Source organism: Oncorhynchus mykiss, chromosome 16 (assembly GCF_013265735.2).
Source record: "Oncorhynchus mykiss isolate Arlee chromosome 16, USDA_OmykA_1.1, whole genome shotgun sequence".
Classification (NCBI taxonomy): Eukaryota; Metazoa; Chordata; class Actinopteri; order Salmoniformes; family Salmonidae; genus Oncorhynchus; species Oncorhynchus mykiss.
This window is the reverse complement of record NC_048580.1, coordinates 35,531,042-35,555,598: the sequence shown is the minus strand read 5'-3', so window position 1 is coordinate 35,555,598 and position 24,557 is coordinate 35,531,042. Positions and strand designations below refer to the sequence as shown.

The following is a 24,557-nucleotide window of genomic DNA, read 5'->3' as shown; positions in this document are numbered from 1 at the left end:
TAACACAGCACCTGAGTAACAGGTGTAGCCAAGAGGAAAAGCAAAGTATACCACCGCCTCGCACACGGCGATAGCAATTGATAGATGCACTCTTGGGCTAAGCCGACATACTGTATCTGCAGGCTGGCTCCTCTGCCTCCCCTCCTCTGGAGCCTAGCAGGATGGGAGATAGTGGGGTGCCTGCCTGGCTGATAACATCCAGCGCCTCATCAAGGTATCACATTTCACACCTCACGGCGTAATTGCCTATCAAATAGGAGATTATTAGTGTGCAATTAAATCCTACACATAATGTTTGCCGAATTCCAATGAGATGGAAATAATATACCGTAGGAGGTTTTTCTTTTGCCCTGCACAAACAACGGCTGGGGTAAAGTAGGAGCATCAGTATTAAGTGACGCCTGGCTGGTTTGCCGCCATCCTAGCAGCTACACTTACAAAGTGTCTCCCTTCCCTCCAGCTCTTGACTCGCTTCTTTCCCTCAGGAGTTTTTCTCCTATTTTATCGGTTTTATCCGATACATGTTTGTCTTTGTACCCAAGGCATTGCATGGGTAATGCTGGTTTCTGCTGAAAGAAAAGCGGGTCCCTCTCTCTTGCGACGTCAAGAAAAGGATTTCTGAGAGTTTTTGGATGGCGTGTGTGACTGTGTTGACAAGGCTGCCATTCGCGGCGGAGTTGACGGATACTTGTGCGGCTGTGAACGGAGTCTGGAGTCTTTGAAGCCGGAGTTAAACCCTGCTATTTCTGCCCCATTTATATCAATCATTCATCACCAGAGGCTTTGACTGTCTGTGATTAAAGCTCCGCTACAAGAGGGCAACATTTGAATATGTATATATAATTCATACCCACAGACACACACCAACACCAGCACATATACACACAGACACACTGAACAAACACACATGCCTCACAAACACACCAGTGCAACTGCAGTGCAGTTTAACCCTATATAGGGCACATTATTCTTCTCTGTACACAGACTGCAGTGCAGTTGAACTCAACAGTATGCCATCCTTTGGCATACTTCAGTGTAAGATGTTCTTATTTTCATGGTGTGTTTTGCTTCCTAAGTCATATGGGGTTAAAAGATTTCATCCAGGATTTCCGTTCCTATGTGCATAGGTTTTCAATTCTATTTTAGATGTATATTTCATATTGCAATGAGTCTGGCCTCTGCTCTTGTGTGTCGGTCAGTATTGGGTGCTCAGGTGCCTGACGTGACCAGAACACAAAAGACAACCATAAGGGGTACAGCAGTAGTATGAGGTAAAGGTGTACAATCGAAATAGGGGCTATAGGGAGAAGAAAATAAAAAACAGATTTTCATCTTTGCTTACCCATTCATCCATTCCTTGCTTCCTCTCCTCCTCCCTTCCCTCCCCATGCAGAAAGCATCACCGAGCCTGCCAGCCGACCCACCCCTTACCCCCCCACCCCCCGCGCAAAAGCCACCACCCCCTCCCACGTCAGGCTTACGTCGCCGCGCCATGGCACATCATACTCTCCCTGGGACGATGATGAAACCGAGGGGCCACTAGCCTCATTCGTGGAGGCCCTGCCGCCCCCCATGTCCACTGAGAGACCGCTTCCCACCAACCACCCCGTCATCACCCCCCACCACCCACCTCACTCCACCACCCCTCGCCTACCCAGCCACACCAGCCCTGGCTCCTCCCCTACAGCCTTCGAGGACTCAGGGAGCGGTGAGCCCAGCGGAGACGACCAGGTGGAGGAGGTGGAAGAGGGTAGCGGCGTCAGAGTCCTGGAGGCGAGCGGAGAGGAGCCAGTTGGTAAATCAAAGCTATTTCACTTCATAACCCATAATTCTGCTCCACAGGGGGTCAAGGGTCAGAGGTCAGGGGAGGGTTGAATTACAGATGGGGGTTTGAAATAATTTCACTATTTTAATAGTGTCATTCATCTATAGCTAGCTGGGCTAATTGAGGACACATTCTGCGCTTTCTCCCCAACCCAATTCAGATAAAACAGTCTACCTCTTGGTTGCTCTTTAAAGCCTACTCCTTGTCATTTCACTAACTTTTTAATTCCGTAATTGTATTCCATCTGCATTGCATTAGTGAACTCTCACTCCCCTTGCTACACATTGAGCCTCTTTGATTGGCCTACTAGTGGTGTGTATTCATGGATGCCAAGGGAAGCCAAGCTTTCCCCAAAAAAGTACCAAGGGAAAAAAACATAAAAAATAATGTATCTTTCGTCTCTCTGTGTTTCATACATTTCCTTCAAAAAGCAAGAGGCTGAATGTATCTCACTGAAGAAAGCATCTGAGTGAACGAAGCAGTGTGTCTCTGTCTCAGTAGCATATCTACAGTATCTGATGCTGTCTGGCCAAAAAGAGTATGACATTGTTGACTCCCGTAGCATTGAATGCAAGGGAAGCCAGCAAGCATTTGTCTTCCCTTGATAAAAAAGATATAAAATAATAGCCAATCAGTGCTGAGTGAGCTCAGCTTTAGATGGCCCTGCCGCACCCAAAAAAACGTGTCAAGGGATGCCAGTTTTGGATTTGGCTACAGACCAATCACATCACATCAGAAGTCAAACATCATTGACAGAAAGAAACTTAAATTGTTGCATCTCGTTGTGTCATTGTCCTCCGGTGGCTAGCTAGCTATATTAGCCATGGATGGAGATAGGGATTTGGTCTTGTTTTACTTCATTCTCCGTACTTTCCAAATCAAATGTATTTGGTCACATACACATGGTTAACAGATGGTATTGCCAGTGAAATGCTTGTGCTTCTACCAATGATTATAACGGTGATTCTGATCCACACTTTCCAAATGGTCTTCAGTACAACTCCCGCAGCTACACAAAGTATTTTCCTTTTCGTCCTGACAAATGTTGAAGCTCCTGACCACCAACAGCTGAGTACAATGTTAAAGATAGTGATATAGGGTCCAGAAATTCATACATTGTGCCCCTGGTCTGAGAGAATGGAAGTTCAACATGTAGCTAGATGTAGTATGCTAATGTTAACCAGCTGGCCTGCAACAGTGTTGCCCATGAAAGGAAGTTACGCTAGCGAGCAAGCATTTGAGCCAGGTAGTCTAGGACAATAAAAACTAAAAGTGTGTACTGTATGACAGATTCATAGACCGTTTAGGCAACATGAAAGAGGAGGATGGCTTTGGCGTTTCTCTACAAGTAGGATGAGTCAACATGTTTTTTTCCCAATTGCACGCACGCACACACACACAAAGTAATCAGTACCATGACAGCCATATCATATTTAACTTACGTTGATTGGACTAAATAGTTTTTGGTATCTTTTAGTTGTCACTGTATTAGACTAAGCATTGATGATTAGATGTTGGAATAGTGGAGGAAGCGCCTGTTTTCTTTGCGACTTGCGGTAACTCTCCGTGTTTCTAAATCAGTAGTAGTCCAACAATGTTGGAAACTTGCTTGACCATGCTGTAGGTCACGTAACTGTTTGTTACATGCAATATATTTTGTGGACTTCACCGATTGCTCTCCGGTTTTGTAATGAAATAAATGTATTCTTAATGTCCCGGCCTTAGGCCTATACAGTATATCACGGTGTCAAGGCATATGAACTAACAGGTTAATAGAGCAAACAACCCAATTATCACAACACATAGGAATTAATAGGGCTTTATTTTTTCTGGCTTCCCCCGTGGACATCCCTAGGTTGAATATGGGCCTCTGAACTGACTCAAGGTTTGATATGTCATTGCTACATCACACATTTTACAATGGTAAAAAGTAGAGACTCAGAGCTACAAAATGGTATATCATACACTGTATTTTTATTTTTTTTCAATTTAAAGTTTTATTAAGTTTTCTTGTTTTTCAATCAACCAACAAAACACATTCCACATTCACAGATGTGACAGGCTTAAAAAAAAGTTATAATATATATAATAATAATAATTTAAAAAATACAATTACAATAAAAGATTTTAAAAAATAATAAACGTTTTTTTTTTTGGTGTATATATATATACAGTATATATATATATATACATACATACACATATATACTCATATCTATATATACACACACATACACATATACATACATACATTCACACCCATACACACACACACATATCCTACATACCTACACGTACTCACAAAGAACACTTAAAAAACATATATGAAACTTGCAGCAGCACTATCAAGGTTCTTATTAGCTATTTCTAGCCTTCGCTGAGACGACGAGCCAATAATTAGTTTGTAGATTTTACAGCACCTTACACAACATGTATCTGCACATTTCCCAAGTCACCCCGTTCACTCTGTCCAGAATCTGGCAATCTCTCTACAGCTCCAAAATACATGCATGAAGGTACACTTTCAGAGGTACATCTTTTACAGTTAGGAGACATATCTGTTTTCATTCTATGGAGTCTCAAAGGAGTGTAATAAAATTTGTACAAAAATGTGTAATTAGATTCTTTAATTTTTACATGAGTAGGTGCAGTATACCCTGTTGCAAACCTCCGCCCATAACTCATCACTGATAGTCAGACCTAAGTCCTTTTCCCAGATTATTTTCAAAGGAGTAAAGGAGGAGCCTCCTTTCTCAGAAAGGAGTCTATAGATATACAATATTTTGCCTTTAATGGATTGTGCTGTGACAAAAAGGGTTTCAACAAATGACATATCTAAGATCCATTTTTAAATGGATCTTGGCACATTGAATTCACTGCAGAGCTCTTGAAAGGATTTCAGTGTAGTGATTTTCTGATGAAATAGGTCTGAAAAGGTCCTGATTCTTAGAGTATGCCAAAGATTAAAGTTGGCATTCCTCAGGGCTTTTGGCAAGTCTGGGTTGCCTACTATAGGCGAGTGAGAACATATTTGGGAGGAAATGCCCAGGTATTTCTTACAGTCCCTCCACGCTAGTAGGGTGCTGTAAATCACAAAGGTTTTGGCTATTTTGCCCACTTCACTAAAGTTATTAATGAATCTAATTGAGCTTAAGGGCAATGAACCACAGGATTGGGCTTCTATCTGAATCCACGTTGACTCTTGTCTGTTTGTGATCCATGTTAGCATGTTGCGGATTTGGGCAGACCAGTAGTACAATTGGAGGGAGTGAAGGGCAAGACCACCCTTAGATTCAGGTTTCGATAGAGTTGAAAACTTGATCCTAGGTTTGTTATTGCCCCATATAAATTTGGTGATGCTTTGGTTAGTTGTTTTGAAAAAGGAAACTGGGAGAAAGCATTGGAGCATCTGAAATAAGTAGTTCAGTCTAGGGAGGATGTTCATACGGATGACATTAATTCTTCCTACTAAGCTAATTGGGAGGGAGATCCAGGTTTGGAGATCGTTCTTGATTCGATCCAGGAGTGGAAGATAATTTTCCTTGAAAAGGCTTTTCAGATCTGGTGTTATGAAGATCCCGAGGTATTGAAACCCCTGTGTATTCCATTGGAAAGGACATAGTGTCTTCATAGAGCTGGTGAGTGTAATATTGAGAGGTCAGACAGTGGATTTGTTAAAATTGATATTATAACCTGAAAACTTGCCATACTGAGCAATTGTGTCTAAAATGAGAGGGAGGGATTTCTCAGGGTTGGATATGTAGAGCAAGACATCATCCGCAGAAATCGAAATTTTGTGCTGCAGGCCGCCTGCAGAAACACCCATAATACTTGGATTGCTCCTTATCAGCTCTGCCAGAGGCTCCGCCCCCTACAACTAGAGCAGGGGGGACAGCGAGCACCCTTGTCTTGTGCCCCGTTCTAGAGGGAATCTGTCAGAGTTCAGTCCATTAGTAGTCACCATGGCATTTGGATGAGAGTATAGTGATTTCATCCATTTAATAAAATTTGGGCCCATATTGAACTTTTCTAAGACTGAAAACAGAGAGCTCCACTCCATCCTGTCAAACTCCTTCTCAGCATCCAGTGAAGCCAGCAGGACAGGGGTCTTCTGTGCATTTACTTGATCAATAACATAAAAAAGACAGCGAATGTTATCAGAAGAGTATCGGTCTCTAATAAATCCAGTTTGGTCCGCTTTTATTATTTTGGGAAGAAGAGTGTTTAGTCTTTTGGCGAGTAATTTGGTAATTATTTTGTAGTCGAAATCCAACAAACTTATGGGCCGGAATGACAAGCAGGATAGGGGGTCCTTGTCCTTTTTGAGCAACACTGTAACGCGAGCTGTGTGCATTAAGTCTGGAAGAACTCCATTTTTGCAAAAATCCTCCAGCATTGGCATGAAGATAGGGCTGAGCTGGGGCCAAAAAGCTTTGTAGAACTCTCTGGGGAATCCATCTGGGCCTGGGGACTTATTAGGTGGCATGGAGGTAATTGCCTCCAGGATCTCCTCAGGAGTGAAGGGGGAGTTGAGATCTTCTTGGTCGGTCTCTGATAGTTTAGGTAGCAAGATTCCCTCTAGGAAAGATGGGAGTTCTGCCTCCGTGTGTTTTCTCTCAGAGTTATATAGTTTGCAGTAAAAATCATGAAAAGTTAAATTGATATTTTTTGGGTCATATGTGACCTCGTCCTCTGCTGTTCGGAGAGCCATGATTGTACGTTCTGACTGCTCTTTTTTAAAAATGGTAAGCAAGCAATCTACTGGGCCTATTGCTATACTCATGGTATTTCTGTTTAGTAAAGAAAACATTTTGTTTTATCTCCCGAGTGTAGTCCAAATTCAGTTGGGCTTTGGCTGCTTTAAGATGACTCCAGGAGGTGCTGTCTGGGGATTGTTTATGTATTTTTTCACAGCATTCCAGCTCCCTCTCAAGATCTAGCCTGTGTGCTTCCATTGCTTTTTTTGTTAGAGGAAGCATATGCAATTAGATGGCCTCTTAGTGTGGCTTTGGCAGCGTCCCACATTGTGGCAGGAGAAACAGGAGAATCTTTGTTGTCTTGTGTGTAGTTGTCTATCCATGTAGTTACCAATGTATGGAACGCTTCGTTTGATAGCATGGAGGTGTTGAATTTCCAGCTCTTTGACCTCGGGATGTTTTTGCAGAGGTCAAAGCGGAGGTGGACAAAGGCGTGATCTGAAAGTGCTATGGGTCAGATTGTACATGTGGCTGAATTTATTAAACTCTTTGGGATAAAAATGTAATCTATACGGGAGTAGGTGTTATGGGCATTAGAGTAGCATGTATAGTCCATAGATGAGCTATTAGTCTCTCCCCAGTTATCTATCAGTCCCATCTCTTTAGCAAGAGAGTTCAACATCTTTGCAGATCTAGGATTTGTGGTGGGGACTGATTTGTCTAGTGTTGGGTTAAGGGAACAATTAAAATCTCCGGCCACCATGGCAAAGGAAACACAATGCTCATTGAATAGGGTTAGCATTTTTGACATGAAAGCAGGAGTATCAGTGTTTGGGGCGTATATGTTTAAGATAGTAATTGGTTGACCATATAGTGACCCAGTTATCAAAATAAATCTCCCCTCCGGATCAGATATGTTTTTGTCATATGAATGGAACATTCTTATGGATAAGTATGGCTGCTGTTTGAAAGAGTGCGAGGTTGGCATTCGTTGTGCCTCGGGGGGGAGCGGGTTCTCTTGCTCCTGGCTAATTGCGCTAGCTTTTTCTGAAGCTAGCTTTTTCTTGGAGGCTTTTTCCGTCGCTAATGCTCGAGTCTGGGTAAAAATGTCACCTGTAGTGTCGCCTTTTGTAGCCGCCATGACTTTTTCTTACTAAAGCTAAATGAGTTTGAACTTGGGGTGGAGGTGAGATTAGGAATTGGAAACTACTTGTGCGGAGCTCTTAGTTCATGCGGCCATCTCGTTCAAGGGTCACGTGATCCCCCATACACTGTATTTTTGAGGAACATTGGGAAAGTGATTCTGCTTTGAAAGTTGATACACTTTTGAGAAAAAGGCCTTTGAATGTTTTGGTACCTACTGGAGAACTCTCCTTTGTCTACACCCATTCAGCATTGTTCACCCTCTTAAACTTTAGCCACACCCATCTCTTTAAGGATTCACATGTGAGGTCATGTGCTAAACAGTGAGTAGTGTAGTAAAGATTAAGACTAAAAGTGGTAACACCTACAATAAGGAGGAATTCCAGGTAAAGAGAAAGTGTCCAGATGTAAAGAAACCTTAATAGAAAATGACTGAAGTATAAGTCACCCAGGAAAAATACTACTTGAGTAAAAGTCTAAAAGTATTTGGTTTTAAAAATACTTAAGTATCAAAAGTAAATGGAATTGCTCAAATGTACTTAAGTATCAAAAGTAAAAGTATAAATAATTTCAAATTCCTTAAACCAGGCGGCCCAATTTCTTTCATTTTTTTTAATTGACGGATAACCAGGGGCACACTCCAACACTCAGACATAATTTACAAACAAAGCATTTGTGTTTAGTGAGTCTGTGGGGTATGTCACAAAATCATGTAACGACCACACATAGCAACATATTTATATATAAAATGAATATGGATTAGTCTTGCGAAGTGGATGCGTCTCTACGGAAGATGTAAATGGTACAGCCAAATGGTTACTTGCATAGTATCACTATCAGAAATAGATATTGGCAATATAAATAAAATAATTTACAGTATGTACACGAACAATATTAATAACGATATCAGTGATAGACGAGGTAGTAGTATGCATACAATCAGGGAAAAAGTGGCTGAGCAGCAGGATAAAATATATATATAGTTGCAGCAACGTATGGCGTGTGTGTTCTTAGAGAGTCATTTGAATCGAAGCACTGCAGATAGTGCTGATGACTAGTTCGTCCGAACAACGCATGAACAAGGGAATCTATATTCGGAGAGCCTGTTTCTGTCATGCCCTTGACTTTGGTGCAGGGCATGTGATGTCCATAGCCTCTTCGTCACAAAACTCCCTGATCTTCTCAACAAGATAAGTTTGTCTAGCTGTGTCCAGTCCAGGTGGTGCTTGTACAGGCAGACCACCTGTGGGAGGAAGGATGTCAGTGTTGCACAGCAGCGAAAACATGGTCCCGACTGAGTCCGAACACTCCTTGGCGACAACACCAGGCTCCAGAGCACCAAAGCTGTAAAACAGGAAATAGCACAACATCAATTCACCTCCCAAGTTTAGATAAGAATAATAACCTCATACAATTCAATGAAAATTATATTCACCTGAAGTGCTGGTACTGCTTGATCTGTGTCAGCGGCCTGAAATACAGAGTCAGGTGTTGTTGCCAACCATAGCTTTCCACCAGCACCATACCATCCTCCAGTCCCACCAGCTGTGGGATGTTGTCCCCTGTCACAGTGCTGTCCTTCACATCACCAGCAATCTCAGACAATGTGTTCACTCTGGTATTTCTGAAGCTCTGCTTGATGATCCCGAAGCACCAGTCGGGGTGTGGCCTGTGATCAGGAAGTGAAAGTCCAGACTGTGGTGGAGCTTGTGCATGGTCCGCCAGGCACAGTGGCAGAGCACAAACTTAACAGCTTCTGGCAGATTGGCAGCTATATTAGCTAGCTAAAATAAGGTGACCAGATTTCTGAAATGAGAACCGGGGATATTTCCAGTTCGGCGGTCAATATATCATTAAAATATCCAATGTTATTATCTATGAAATGAAAAAGGGGGACAATTCCGGTTTCATGTATTTAGTCTAACAGGCACATTGTGATAGAGAAAACAACTATACTACAGAAACACTACAGACAAGACAGAACTGATCTGAACAGCCATTCAGTGGTCCTGCTAGAATAAGAGCAGAAGAGAACATGAGCAAAATTGAAAAAACAGACAATAGTATATGTGAAATACTTATCATAATAAAGAAATAAGATGCTGATGAGATTGGTAACTACATAATATACCAACCTAATCTGTATATTTCTCAGAAGAATGTATTTTCTTCAGGATTGCTCTGTCTTCGGCCAGCTTCTCCATGAACTCCTGGCAGGGAAGGTTAAAGTTTGTCTTCACAATAAGCATGGCCTTGATGGTAGGAACAGTGAAACTATTTCTTGCTGCTGTCCATACTGCATATCGTTCATTTGGAAGAACACTCTCTCGACTGGTGCATTACTTCTAGGTAAGCAAATGACAACAGACGCTAATCTAGCCAGGTTAGTGTGTGGGATGTCGTTCTCTTTGAAGTGGTTAACCACCGTGCTCCATCTCTGACTAAGCCGCGTCTCAGATGTTTTCCATTCTTCAAGCGATCCCCCCCGTTAGGAACTCTTGCAGGCCAGTAACCTCGTCAAACAATGCATCCTCATTGATGGTCACATTGGGGCATTTTTCCTGCAGTGTGTCTGCTGCCTTCTGGATGTCTTCACGCAGAGGTTGCCTTTTTAAAAGGAGACAATGTAAATATTTTAGATTATCTGTGTGCTTTCCCCATGCTTGCAAGTAGTTCACAGCCATAGTGAAGAATGATTGGGATGTTTTGAGAAAGCTCTCTTTAGACATGTCTCCATTTTCCTCTAGCTCTCTCAGAAGTCCTCTGACCACTGGGATGAAGTTGTCATCACGTCTTGCAGTCAATTTTGCCTCAATGTTTCTCAGAACTGCAGCTGACTCCACAGCACAGCGGTCCTGGCATTCAAGCATCTTGATCATGCCACTGAATATGGTCGAGTTTCCATGGACAAAGGCCAGCCAAAGTTCAGTCAGTGGATCTTCGAACATTGCTCGCAGGACAACAGGGCGTTTGTCTTAAGAAAGAAAATGGCACATACCTTTTCAGCACACTTTCTAGAGCAGGGAGCATGGACAGCCAGAGAACATTGCTGTGTCCTAAAATGTTATGGTACTCCTGGCCAACAAACTTTCTACTCTGACGGTGAAAATATGAAAATATCCAAATATCTTTGTGAGCAGGTACTCAACAACAAGGGGAATCATAACCAAAGCTGTTCTGGCCGTGTTATGAATGATGTGGGCAGAACAACCTAAGCCAATCACCTCACGCTGCACAGCATTTTTAACATTGGTATGGACATTGACTCTCCCCAGCCTATTCAGTCCTTCAAAGTTGGTATTTGTGTTGTCGGCAGAGAATGCTACGACTTTGTTTTGCAGGTTACATTTTTGGATGACCACCAGGACCTCAGCTGCAATCTCCTCTGCTGTTTCTCCTTTCAATTCAACAAAATCAAGCAGTTTTGTTTTGACAGATGTGTTGCCACCATATACAGTGGGGCAAAAAAAGTATTTAGTCAGCCACCAATTGTGCAAGTTCTCCCACGTAGAAAGGTGAGAGAGGCCTGCAATTTTCATCATAGGTACACTTCAACTATGACAGACAAAATGAGAAAAAAATCCAGAAAATCACATTGTAGGATTTTTTCTGAATTTATTTGCAAATTATGGTGGAAAGTAAGTATTTGGTCAATAACAAAAGTTTATCTCAATACTTTGTTATATACCCTTTGTTGGCAATGACAGAGGTCAAACATTTTCTGTAAGTCTTCACAAGGTTTTCACACACTGTTGCTGGTATTTTGGCCCATTCCTGCATGCAGATCTCCTCTAGAGCAGTGATGTTTTGGGGCTGTTGCTGGGCAACACGGATTTCCAATTCCCTCCAAAGATTTTCTATGGGGTTGAGATCTGGAGACTGGCTAGGCCATTCCAGGATCTTGAAATGCTTCTTACGAAGCCACTACTTCGTTGCCCGGGCGGTGTGTTTGGGATCATTGTCATGCTGAAAGACCCAGCCACGTTTCATCTTCAATGCCCTTGCTGATGGAAGGAGGTTTTCAATCAAAATCTCACGATACATGGCCCCATTCATTCTTTCCCTTTACATGGATCAGTCGGCCTGGTCCCTTTGCAGAAAAACAGCCCTAAAGCATGATGTTTCCACCCCCATGCTTCACAGTAGGTATGGTGTTCTTTGGATGCAACTCATCATTCTTTGTCCTCCAAACACGACAAGTTTAGTTTTTACCAAAAAGTTATATATTTGTTTCATCTGACCATATGACATTCTCCCAATCTTCTTCTGGATCATCCAAATGCTCTCTAGCAAACTTCAGACGGGCCTGGACATGTACTGGCTTAAGCAGGGGGACATGTCTGGCACTGCAGGATTTGAGTCCCTGGCGGCGTAGTGTGTTACTGATGGTAGGCTTTGTTACTTTGGTCCCAGCTCTCTGCAGGTCATTCACTAGGTCCCCCCGTGTGGTTCTGGGATTTTTGCTCATCGTTCTTGTGATCATTTTGACCCCACGGGGTGAGATCTTGCGTGGAGCCCCAGATAGAGGGAGATTATCAGTGGTCTTATATGTCTTCCATTTCCTAATAATTGCTCCCACAGTTGATTTCTTCAAACCAAGCTGCTTACCTATTGCAGATTCAGTCTTCCCAGCCTGGTGCAGGTCTACAATTTTGTTTCTGGTGTCCTTTGACAGCTCTTTGGTCTTGGCCATAGTGGAGTTTGGAGTGTGACTGATTGAGGTTGTGGACTTGTGGACAGGTGTCTTTTATACTGATAACAATTTCAAACAGGTGCCATTAATACAGGTAACGAGTGGAGGACAGAGGAGCCTCTTAAAGAAGAAGTTACAGGTCTGTGAGAGCCAGAAATCTTTCTTGTTTGTAGGTGACTAAATACTTATTTTCCACCGCAATTTGCAAACAAATTCATTAAAAATCCTACAATGTGATTTTTTTCCTCATTTTGTCTGTCATAGTTGAAGTGTACCTATGTACCTCTCTCATCTTTTTAAGTGGGAGAACTTGCACAATTGGTGGCTGACTAAATACTTTTTTGCCCCACTGTATCTTACAATATCTGACTACTACTGGCAGCAGCTATACATGTCCATGATTGAATGCATCAATGGACAGGACACATATTCAACTTGGTCTAGGTCCTGTGTTACCAAAGTAGTTGCCCATGGTGCTAACACGTTACTCACTATGGCTTCACATTTTGTCCTAGCACATGTACACTTCGGCTCATAAAGCTTTCGTGTCAGTTGTGCTCAATGTTCAATGTTATCTAGCATTTGGATTAAACCGATAATAATGACATGTATAACATCAAACAAAGTCATTCTTACATTTTAAACATGTCATTGTTTGACATTATACATGTCATTATCTGATGTTATGTCACCACAACAGAAGTGTGTTTTCAAAGTGTCCTTTGCATTTAGTTTAATCCAAATGTTAAGCAGAGAAATACAAGAATGTCTTCCAAACGAAAACTGTTGTCACAGTATCCTCCATTCTGTCAAAATAAGAAGCTATTTTCATATTTGAAATGGAAAACAGAAAGTTGATGAGATTATTGGCTTATGTTGGGGGGTTGTTTCAAAGCTGCGTTGATAGCTTGATAAGAATTTCTCTTACCTTGTCATTGCAGCATAGTGATACGGAACACAACTCTCACTCTACACAGTAAAATCCCTCCACGGCATTCTGGCCTTATTCATTCTGACCACTCCACCAAGCACCACACTCCAGAGACCTGTAGACTAACCCTTTTCAATCAGCTTTTTTTTACCATTCCAAAGCTCTGTGACCCAACAGCTTGCTTTGACACTCCTGAATTGATGGAACACGAGCCTCAGCGCTTCCTCTGACGCTTTTCCCTCTTGCAGATTTATTCTCTTGTCACCAGCGGACCGGAGCGCTCGCTGACGCCTGGCACATATGGCCTGTCTGCCAAGGAGACCTGGGTCTCCTATGTGTCTGTGTGTCTAGTTGTATGTTTATGTAAACAGGGGGGTGGTTGTGGTTGGGTAGATCTGTGTTTGCCTCCCAATGGAGCAATAGCACACCTCCCTACACCCCCATTCTCCCAACTCAATTGCTGTGGTCAGTAAATCCATGTGCCAACAGATGCCCTGTAGACGCCAACACTCCTCTCCATCATTCTCTCCCTTCCTTCCAATCCCTGACCTAGAGTTGTTTCTCCACAGACTCCTGTCCTAGCGGCGGGTGTTTCACTCAGAGGGCGACGACAGGGAGTCCTTGAAGAGACAACCTTCCCCCTTTGACGTCTTAACGACTTATTCAGCAAGCCACGGTTGTTTGCTCTACGATCATTTCTAATCATAGGGTGACCGTTAAGCTGCTCCACAGAGAAACCTATCCCTGTAAGAGAGAAACGGGTGCAGGCCATTCCCTGGTGTACTGTAAGAGTAGCCACTTTACCCCATTGGAGATGAGGTCAGGGTACTCCTAGATTTATAGCAAAGGCAATGTTCTCAGGGACAAAGTGTTTGGAGATTGCCATCTGCCAATCAGTGGAAATGTGCAGATAGCAATCGCCCAATCAGTGGAAGAGATTAGCTGTTTCCGTGGTTATTTATCAACCCTCATCACAAAGTACTTAGTGCCATTATAACGGTATGTAGCCCATTATGTAGCTACTACAGTATGGCTCTCATAATGGAGATGAGTTCCAGATGCAGCTTCTCCGAGGTTGGGGTTACAGAGGTATTATGAAGCATTAAAATGAGCTATAAAGCATTATGAATCTCTTCCTCTCTCTCCCCTAGTTCCCTAGGCTGTAGCCACCACTGCCAGATTTAAGATGTGTTACAAGTGTTACGAATCATTATGAAGCGTTATGAGGTGTTATGAAGCATTATGAACCCTCCTCTTTCCCCTAGACCCCACAGCCGCAGCCACCACCATCCCCACAGCGGAGGACCGCTCGTCGTGTGACAACACTCCCTTCGGCTGTTGTCCTGATGGCAAGACGGCTTCCAGCAGCCCTGAGGGAGCCAAATGCCCCTGTAAGTACCCCACAACCCCCCTCTCCTGTTCCCCTCCTATACTTACCACCTCACCTCTCTTCAACCCCTTTAGGAGGTACACTTGAAATTGAAGAGGACTATTGGATATGAAACAATGTGCTCATATAAAATCTAGAGCTGTGTTGCTTCTTTCTCATCACACCAACATGACCAGTCGCTACCGTCCTTGACATCAAATCACACCAACATTACCAGTCGCTACCGTCCATGAAATGAAATCACACCAACATTACCAGTCGCTAACGTCCATTGAATGAAATCACACCAACATTACCAGTCGCTACCGTCCATGAAATGAAATCACACCAACATTACCAGTCGCTACCGTCCATTAAATGAAATCACGCTATTAGCACTACAATACAGTCTCGGTACAGTACATCTGCAGTACGCCACATCACGCAATGACGAAATGCACAAACATCCATTTGTCAGCAGTGGCGAGGCGCTAACGGTGTCACACCCACCCTTTGTCGATCGATAGCTCATTCTGCCAAAGAGTTACCGATTTATAGAGTGTATCGCTCCTTAATCAATACGCCAGACCTATTTCTACTCCTGAGTAAGGATGATATCACACTCATTAGGATGGAACTGACAAGTCCATGGCGACCGGCAAGGTGTAATATCTATCAGCGGAGCGTCTTGCTTTATTTTCCTCCTGTATTGATGGTGTAAGTGATCTCTCTGAGGAGAGGAGATAACCGCTATTTGCTAACTCCTAGCGAAAACAGGCATAGTTAACTTTAGATCACCCTGTAAACGATCATCAGAAGGTGTGGACAAATTTTATTGGTGTGCAAATGGATATTTTGATCATGTTTGTGTTCCTTTAACCGTCCGAAATAAGATAAGATAAGCATCAGTGGGAGTGATTTCAATAACTCTGACTTTGTTGCCACACCATTGAAACATCTGAAAAGTGTAATAACTTGTATCAGTTACAGTATATGTATCATGCGAATGGTTTCCCATTTAAAAATATTTTTTTTTGTTGCCAGAAGTTAGAAAGTGACGTACCATTTGAAAGCTACAGCCATTGTCTTTACGGAAATCAAACTATCTCACTTGTTTACAATAGGAATAGTGAATGGGAAAATAAGTGCTATTTTGGCACGGTGACGACCCAAACCAGAGGTTTGGTTTGGTTTGAAGTTGCCAAGAGACATCATGTGCTCTCCTACTGGACAAACTGGGAATCAGATGGGATATATTTACGTCAATGGATAGGTAGAGACTTCAGCTTTCTCCTCATTTATTTTATTTTTATTTAACTAGGCAAGTCAGTTAAGAACAAATTCTTATTTACAATGACGGCCTAGGAACAGTGGGTTAACTGCCTTGTTCAGGGGCAGAACGACAGAATTTTACCTTATCAGCTCGGGGAGTCGATCTTGCAACCTTTCGGTTACTAATCCAACGCTATAACCACTAGGCTACCTGCCAGCCCCCTGCTGCTCATATGTATATTATTCCAGTAAGATGAAAAATTATTCCTGTAATACGAAAAATTACATTGCACAAGTCCTGTCTGGGAATTTGTGCATGTTTGAAGCGACACCATTAGGTTTTTTCATAAAAAACAACCTTTTGGAACAATAATTGTTTACATATTTAATGTTAAACCTAGACATTCAAATCTCTCAATTGTGACCCCCCCCCCCCCCCCCCCCCCCCCCACACACACACACATTCACATTTGTTTTATCTGCTGTATCTAAGGTTCTGTTATAGTCACATTGTTTCTGATCCCCCTTTATCACCCCCTTTATCATAATCCCACAGTCCTTACCTTTCTAACAGTACTAATCATGTGTTTGTAGGACTTATAGTTTTGAAATGAAATCCACTTTATGAGGGTAGTATACAATATTATGAGTCATTTACAAAATGCCACCAGAGGGTGTCAGAGTTGAATATGTTAATACTAAGAACAAAGCTTCTGTCCACTTTCCCAATGCAAGTTGCGAGTGGCAAGTTAAACTCAGACAAGGCCTTTTAAGTTTCACAGTTTAACCTTATCTGATAATCCCCCATCCCTCTCTTTGTCCATCACGGCTGCTGCTCGTCGGAAAAATGGCCTCCTCTGTTTTGTCTTCTACCCATATAAAAATAATCTGATCTATTGCTCTCCTCTCCTCTTTTTTCTGCTCTCCATCCAAACCTTCCCCATTTGTTCCTATTTAATAGCTGCCCCATCAGATTTGAATCGATGTGTGTCGTGCGGAGACAACGGCCAAAAAAAGTCCTTATCATGCAATTTTGTCAGTCACCGGTTTGGCGGCATTAGGAGACAATTATGGCTATCTTCCACGATAATCATACAAATGCTCTTCACTTTTTTTTTCAGGCGAGCTCCAAGCAGGGCACCATGATTGATTTGGGCAATTTGTTCAGCTGATTATGAGCCGTGGCATGAAACCTCAGCATCAGCGCCTCTCCTCATCTCCTCTCCAGCCCCCTTTCTCTCCTGCTTCCTGCTTTATTTCACTCTTCTCTTTCACGATGTCTTGAGTCTCGCTGCCATTGTGTTGCCGGAACAATAGCAAGAGGCCATTGGGGCTTGAAGGATTTTGAACAGGGAAATGGGGATGTTTAAGGGCAAGGTGTGGGACTGTCTTTGCCAAAGCTGGAGACTTTTAGAAAATTTTCTTAATTTTTGCTATGCGTGTTGTCTTGTCTGTCCCTCTCTGCTTGTCTTTGTAATATGTGTGTTAATATCTCCTGTCTATCTAACTGATATCTCTCTCTCTACTCAGTCCTCCATGCCTCTGCCAATTTTTGGGACAAGTCTCAGTCTGGTAAACTCCATTACTCCACCCCCTGCCCTTCTGCTCTTCCTCTTCTCTTCTTCTTTCATTCCTCCTTCATATCCCACCATCCACTCTTTCCACTTCCGCTGCAGCCAATCACAGGCTCTGCCCCCTCAACTCCACAGCCACACCCACCATAAAAAACAACCACACTAACCCTCCCCCCCACACACACACTCCATCACTAACCCCAGACTGGCACTACTCCACCAAAATGGTCACTGTCTGAAGCCGAGGGCGGGTAGTTGAGGGCACCGCATGCCCCATAGGTACAGAAAGTAAACGTTTATAACTTGTGTGTGACACCATTTCCTCCCAGCCACCATGCGGTTCAACGGCTTCCTGCACTTGGACCAGGTGGAGGGCCAGGAGGTCTTCTACACCCCTGAGATGGAGGATCCCAAGTCTGAGCTGTTTGGCGAGACGGCCAGGAGCATCGAGAATGCTGTGAGTAGCAACCCCCCTACATACAGAACTAGCTGCCATAGTCAGTGGTTCAATAACGGTCTGTCGAACAAGTGTGGGTTGTCAAAGTTAATGCTCGCTCTTAAACAGGGACATTGTGTGTGTGTGTGTGTGTGGGCGCACGCACACGTGTGCTTCTCGCCAGCTGTTGAAATGGTGTCACTGGCCCGCGTCGAAGCCTAATCTACCACCTCACAACACTCAGTGTGTGACTGTGTGTCTGTATGTGTGTGCATCCTACGCCTCGTGGGGGCCAGCTGTGGCACTAGATAGCAAAACCATCCCTCTAGCCCCTTGTGTGTGTTTGTCTGCTAGAGACTGTGTGTGGATATCACCTGAGGTTAAAACTAGAGAGGGGGAGAGGTGGCCATGTTTCTGGTTCAGTGTGGCCGTGTGGGGGTTTGTGTCTGGGCACACACATATTGGTTTTGTTATGCTACTTGCAGTCCCGCCCTCTACCCAGCAGAGGTACCTGAGGAGTATGTACAGAGACATTAACATACAGTAGGCTAGTATAGAAAATGGAATATAGTGTAGTGGGAGTGATGTCATTCACCCCCATACAAATAATTTGGAGTGAACAGAGGAGGAACAGGAGAATAACCCAATTGTGTGTGCTTCAAAATCTCTTGAGATGAGTGGTCAGCAGGAGTTAGCTCTATTTTTGAAAATAAACAAGAATTAGGTCAGGTACTTGGTACAGCGCCTTATGTCTCCCTCAAGGTATCAAATTTGAGCCAACAGAGAGAGATACATGATGAATGTTATGCTCTGTCTAGTAGGGAAGCATGAAACCATGTGGATTACAAGCTTATTTACTTCCTGACAATGACTTAGACTTCATTTGGGCACCAAAAGCACACACCCATATTGTGAATCAGAAGCTAAACCAATCAGCAGCCAGCGTGTGCCATGCTAACCTGACATTTACCACTGCCTCAGAAAAAAACATGCTCATGTAATTATACCCCTATCTGCAGCTAAATATCAATTTGTGCACCCAGACCAGGCCCAATGTGCTTCTACACAGTAGAAGACCTATTCCCTGACAAAGGCTGCGTCCCAAATGGCACAGGGGCCCTGGTCAATAGTAGTGCACTATACAGGGAATAAGGTGCCATTTTGGATGCAGACATAGTCTTCCCCCATCCTTCCGGGAAATGAGTTTACTGCACTCAAATTGGATGAGCCACTGCACAGAGCTCATTACCTCGCTCATTCATCATCCTGGTTGTATTCATTATGCACGAAACAGAACAAAACAGACTGAAACAGGGAGGGACAACCTAAACTGCAAAATATTTGTCTGTGGTATGTACTAATGAATGTGTTTCTCATCCCTGGCTCAGCTGAACGAGTTGTTCCGTAAATCAAAGGTGCAGAACGACTTCATGAGTGTCCAAGTCCGCAGCCTGGCGCCCAGCAACTCCATCCTGGCCTTCATCGAGGCCCACTTCAACCCAGGTAAAAACTTTTTTGATAAAAAGTCATGATGAACACACTCTGGGCCAGTTTCCCGGACACAGATTAAAAAGCATGTTCAATGGAGATTGTCCTTTGAAAGTGCTTCTTAGTCCAAGAAACCAGCCCTTACTGTATGGTATAGTATGGTAAATGTACTGTTATCATCAAATCAAATCAAATGTATTTATATAGCCCTTCATACATCAGCTGATATCTCAAAGTGCTGTACAGAAACCCATCCTAAAACCCCAAACAGCAAGCAATGCAGGTGTTGAAGCACGTTGGCTAGGAAAAACACCCTAGAAAGGCCGGAACCTAGGAAGAAACCTAGAGAGGAACCAGGCTATGAGGGGTGGCCAGTCCTCTTCTGGCTGCGCCGGGTGGAGATTATAACAGAACATGGCCAAGATGTTCAAATGTTCATAAATTACCAGCATGGTCAAATAATAGGTCTGGGACAGGTAGCACGTCCAGTAAACAGGTCAGGATTCCATAGCCGCAGGCAGAACAGTTGAAACTGGAGCAGCAGCATGGCCAGGTGGACTGGAGACAACAAGGAGTCATCATGCCAGGTAGTCTTGAGGCATGGTCCTACGGCTGAGGTCCTCCGAGAGAGAGAAAGAGAGAATTAGAGCATACTTAAATTCACACAGGATACCGGATAAGACAGGAGAAGTACTCTAGATATAACAAACTGACCCTAGCCCCTCGACACATAAACTACTGCAGCATAGATACTGGAGGCTGAGACAGGAGGGGTCAGGAGACACTGTGGCCCCATCCGATGATACACCCGGACAGGACCAAACGGGAAGGATGTAACCCCACCCACTTTGCCAAAGCACAGCCCTCACACCACTAGAGGGATATCTTCAAGCACCAACTTATCATCCTGAGACGAAGACAAAGGCAGAGTATAGCCCACAAAGATCTCTGCCATGGCACAACCCAGACAGGAAGATCACATCAGTGACTCAACCCACTCAAGTGACACACCCCTTCTAGGGACGGCATGAAAGAGCCCCAGTAAGCCAGTGACTCAGCCCCTGTAATAGGGTTAGAGGCAGAGAATCCAAGTGGAAAGAGGGGAACCGGCCAGGCAGAGACAGCAAGGGCGGTTCGTTGCTCCAGAGCCTTTCCATTCACCTTCACACTCCTGGGCCAGACTACACTCAATCATATGACCCACTGAAGAGATGAGTCTTCAGTAAAGACTTAAAGGTTGAGACCGAGTTTGTGTCTCTCACATGGGTAGGCAGACCATTCCATAAAAATTTAGCTTTATAGGAGATAGCCCTGCCTCCAGCTGTTTCCTTAGAAATTCTAGGGACAATTAGGAGGCCTGCGTCTTGTGACCGTAGCGTACGTGTAGGTATGTACGGCAGGACCAAATCGGAAAGATAGGTAGGGGCAAGCCCATGTAATGCGTTGTAGGTTAGCAGTAAAACGTTGAAATCAGCCCTTGCCTTGACAGGAAGCCAGTGTAGGGAGGCTAGCACTGGAGTAATATGATCAAATCTTTTGGTTCTAGTCAGGATTCTAGCAGCCATATTTAGCACTAACTGAAGTTTATTTAGTGCTTTATCCAGGTAGCCGGAAAGTAGAGGATTGCAGTAGTCTAACCTAGAAGTAACAAAAGCATGGATTAATTTTTCTGCATCATTTTTGGACAGAAAGTTTCAGATTTTTGCAATGTTACGTAGATGGAAAAAAGCTGTCCTTGAAACAGTCTTGATATGTTCGTCAAAAGAGAGATCAGGGTCCAGAGTAACGCCGAGGTCCTTCGCAGTTTTATTTGAGACGACTGTACAACCATTAAGAATAATTATCAGATTCAACAGAAGATATCTTTGTTTCTTGGGACCTAGAACAAGCATCTCTGTTTTGTCCGAGTTTAAAAGTAGAAAGTTTGCAGCCATCCACTTCCTTATGTCTGAAACACAGGCTTCTAGCAAGGGCAATTTTGGGACTTCACCATGTTTCATTGAAATGTACAGCTGTGTGTTGTCCGCATAGTTAACATTATGTTTTCGAATGACATCCCCAAGAGGTAAAATATATAGTGAAAACAATAGTGGTCCTAAAACGAAACCTTGAGGAACACTGAAAACCATTCACAGAGACAAACTGATATCTTTCCGACAGATAAGATCTAAACCAGGCCAGAACTTGTCCGTGTAGACCAATTTGGATTTCCAATCTCTCCAAAATAATGTGGTGATCGATGGTATCAAAAGCAGCACTAAGGTCTAGGAGCATGAGGACAGATGCAGAGCCTCGGTCTGATGCCATTAAAAGGTCATTTACCACCTTCACAAGTGCAGTCTCAGTGCTATGATGGGGTCTAAAACCAGACTGAAGCATTTCGTATACATTGTTTGTCTTCAGGAAGTGAGTTGCTGCGCAACAGCCTTTTCTAAAATTTTGAGAGGAATGGAAGATTCGATATAGGCCGATTCGTTTTTTATATTTTCTGGGTCAAGGTTTGGCTTTTTCAAGAGAGGCTTTATTACTGCCACCTTTAATGAGTTTGGTACAACCGTTTATTATGTTCAACATAGGAGGGCCAAGCACAGGAAGCAGCTCTTTCAGTAGTTTAGTTGGAATAGGGTCCAGTATGCAGCTTGGAGGTTTAGAGGCCATGATTATTTTCATCATTGTGTCAAGAGATATAGTACTAAAACACTTGAGTGTCTCTCTTGATCCTCGGTCCTGGCAGAATTGTGCAGACTCAGGACAATTAAGCTTTGAAGGAATACGCAGATTTAAAGAGTAGTCCGTAATTTGCTTTCTAATAATCATGATCTTTTCCTCAAAGAAGTTCATGAATTTATTACTAATGAAGTGAAAGCCATTCTCACTTGGGGAATGCTGCTTTTTAGTTAGCTTTGAGACAGTATCAAAAATACATTTCGTGTTGTTCTTATTTTCCTCAATTAAGTTGGAAAAATAGGATGATTGAGCAGCAGTGAGGGCTCTTCGGTACTGTCTTTCCCAGCTAGTCGGAAGACTTCCAGTTTGGTGTGGCGCCATTTCCGTTCCAATTTTCTGGAAGCTTGCTTCACAGCTCGGGTATTTTCTGTATACCAGGGAGCTAGTTTCTTAAGATAAATGTTTTTAGGGGTGCAACTGCATCTAGGGTATTGCGCAAGGTTAAATTGAGTTCCTCAGTTAGGTGGTTAACTGATTTTTGCCCTTTGACGTCGTTGGGTAGGCAGAGGGAGTCTGAAAGGGCATCAAGGAATCTTTGTGTTGTCTGTGAATTTATAGCACGACTTTTGATGCTCCTTGGTTGGGGTTATTTGTTGCAATTGCAAACGTAATAAAATGGTGGTCCAATAGTCCAGGATTTTGAGGAAAAACATAAAGATCCACAACATTTATTCCATGGGACAAAACTAGGTCCAGAGAATGACTGTGACAGTTATGGCTAGTGTAGCACATTCATTATACATATAAACAAGTTTCTAAATGCCAATGTAAGCAAAAGGCCACGGCAGTGTATCACTGCACTGGCATTATTGTTCAGGAAGTCATTCCATTTTACAAAACACACTAGACCGTGGCTATGCTATTTTCATTGTTATTCTCTTTTTCAGACGTGGGTTGTATTTGTTATTTGTAAGCGCCAACAGGGAAAAACTAACAAAACAACACCAACAACAATTAAATCCTCTCAGTGAGCTTGGTGGCGTTGTCTTTCAGAACTGGGTTCATTTCAGCCCCAGAGTGCTGTTAGGCATTGTTCACATTGCAGGCCTTAATGCTCAAATCAGTTCTGTTTTTGAATACTGATTGTCCAAACAACAAGTTACAAGTGATTAATTCGGATGTGTGTGTGTTCAGACAACAGTCATTTGCTGACATGGCTATGCTAGTTGTCATAGTAACGACGGGTGTGTGCACAGTAGTGTACGCTGATTAGTGGTTGAGCTTGTGCTTCCTATCACTCAGAAGTTATTTAACAACCAATTGTTGTCACCTTTGCTTTTTGGCTAGGCACAGCAGTCAACTACCCTACATGGCCAAAATGTGTGGATTCTGCTATTTCAGCCACACCCGTTGCAACCGGTGTATAAAATCGAGCACACAGCCATGCAATCTCCGTAGACAAACATTAGCAGTAGAATGGCCTTACTGAAGAGCTCAGTGACTTTCAACATGGCACCGTCATAGGAAGCCACCTTTCCGACCAGAGCTGCCCCGGTCAACTGTAAGTGTTGTTATTGTGAAATGGAAATGTCTAGGAGCAACAACTGCTCAGCCGCGAAGTGGTAGATCACACAAGCTCACAGAACTGGACTTCCGATTTCTGAAGCGTGTAGCACGTAAAAATCCTATGTCCTCAGTTGCAACACTCACTACGGAGTTCCAAACTGCCTCTGGTAGCAACGTCAGCACAATAACTGTTTGTCGGGAATTTCTTGAAAAGGGTTTCCTTGGCCAAGCAGCCTAAGATCACCATGCGCAATGCCAAGCGTCGGCTGGAGTTGTGTAAAGTTTGCCGCCATTGGACTCTGGAGCAGTGGAAACTCGTCTCTGGAGTGATGAATCAATCTACACCATCTGGCAGTCCGACGGACTGATCTGGGTTTGGCGGATGCCAGGAGAACACTACCTGCCCCAATGCATAGTGCCAACTGTAAAGTTTGGTGAAGGTGGAATAGTGGTCTGGGGCTGTTTTTCATGGTTTGCGCTAGGCCCCTTAGTTCCAGTGAAGTGAAATCTTAGCACTACAGCACACAATGACATTCTAGACGATTCTGTGCTTCCAACTTTGTGGCAACAGTTTGGGGAAGGTCCTTTCCTGTTTCAGCATGACAATGCCCCCGTGCACAAAGCGAGGTCCATACAGAAATGGTTTGTCGAGATCGGTGTGGAAGAACTTGACTCTCCTGCACAGAGCCCTGACCTCAACCCCATCGAACACCTTTGAGATTAATTGGAATGCAGAGTGCGAGCCAGGCCTAATCGCCAACATCAGTGCCTGACCACACTAATGCTCTTGTGGCCGAATGGAAGCAAGTCCCTGCAGCAATGTTCTAGTGGAAAGCCTTCCCAGAAGAGTGGAGATTGTTATAGCAGCAAAGGGGGGGGACCAACTCCATATTAAT

At 43.4% G+C, this 24,557-nt stretch overlaps 1 protein-coding gene across 10 annotated transcripts in view; it reads left to right on the top strand.

Moving 5' to 3' along the window:
* Positions 1–24,557, top strand: part of LOC110491868 (agrin) — a 519,837-nt gene that overhangs the window by 438,412 nt on the left and 56,868 nt on the right. For 6 of the 10 annotated variants that reach the window (XM_036946758.1, XM_036946756.1, XM_036946757.1 and 3 more), the window contains 5 exons: positions 1,394–1,795; positions 14,555–14,680; positions 17,461–17,502; positions 17,834–17,961; positions 19,329–19,443. In XM_036946758.1, coding sequence (XP_036802653.1) covers positions 1,394–1,795; positions 14,555–14,680; positions 17,461–17,502; positions 17,834–17,961; positions 19,329–19,443 — 813 coding nt within the window. The remainder of the gene's footprint in view (positions 1–1,393; positions 1,796–14,554; positions 14,681–17,460; positions 17,503–17,833; positions 17,962–19,328; positions 19,444–24,557) is intronic. The other 4 variants (XM_036946759.1, XM_036946761.1, XM_036946765.1 and 1 more) reach the window with 1 other exon arrangement.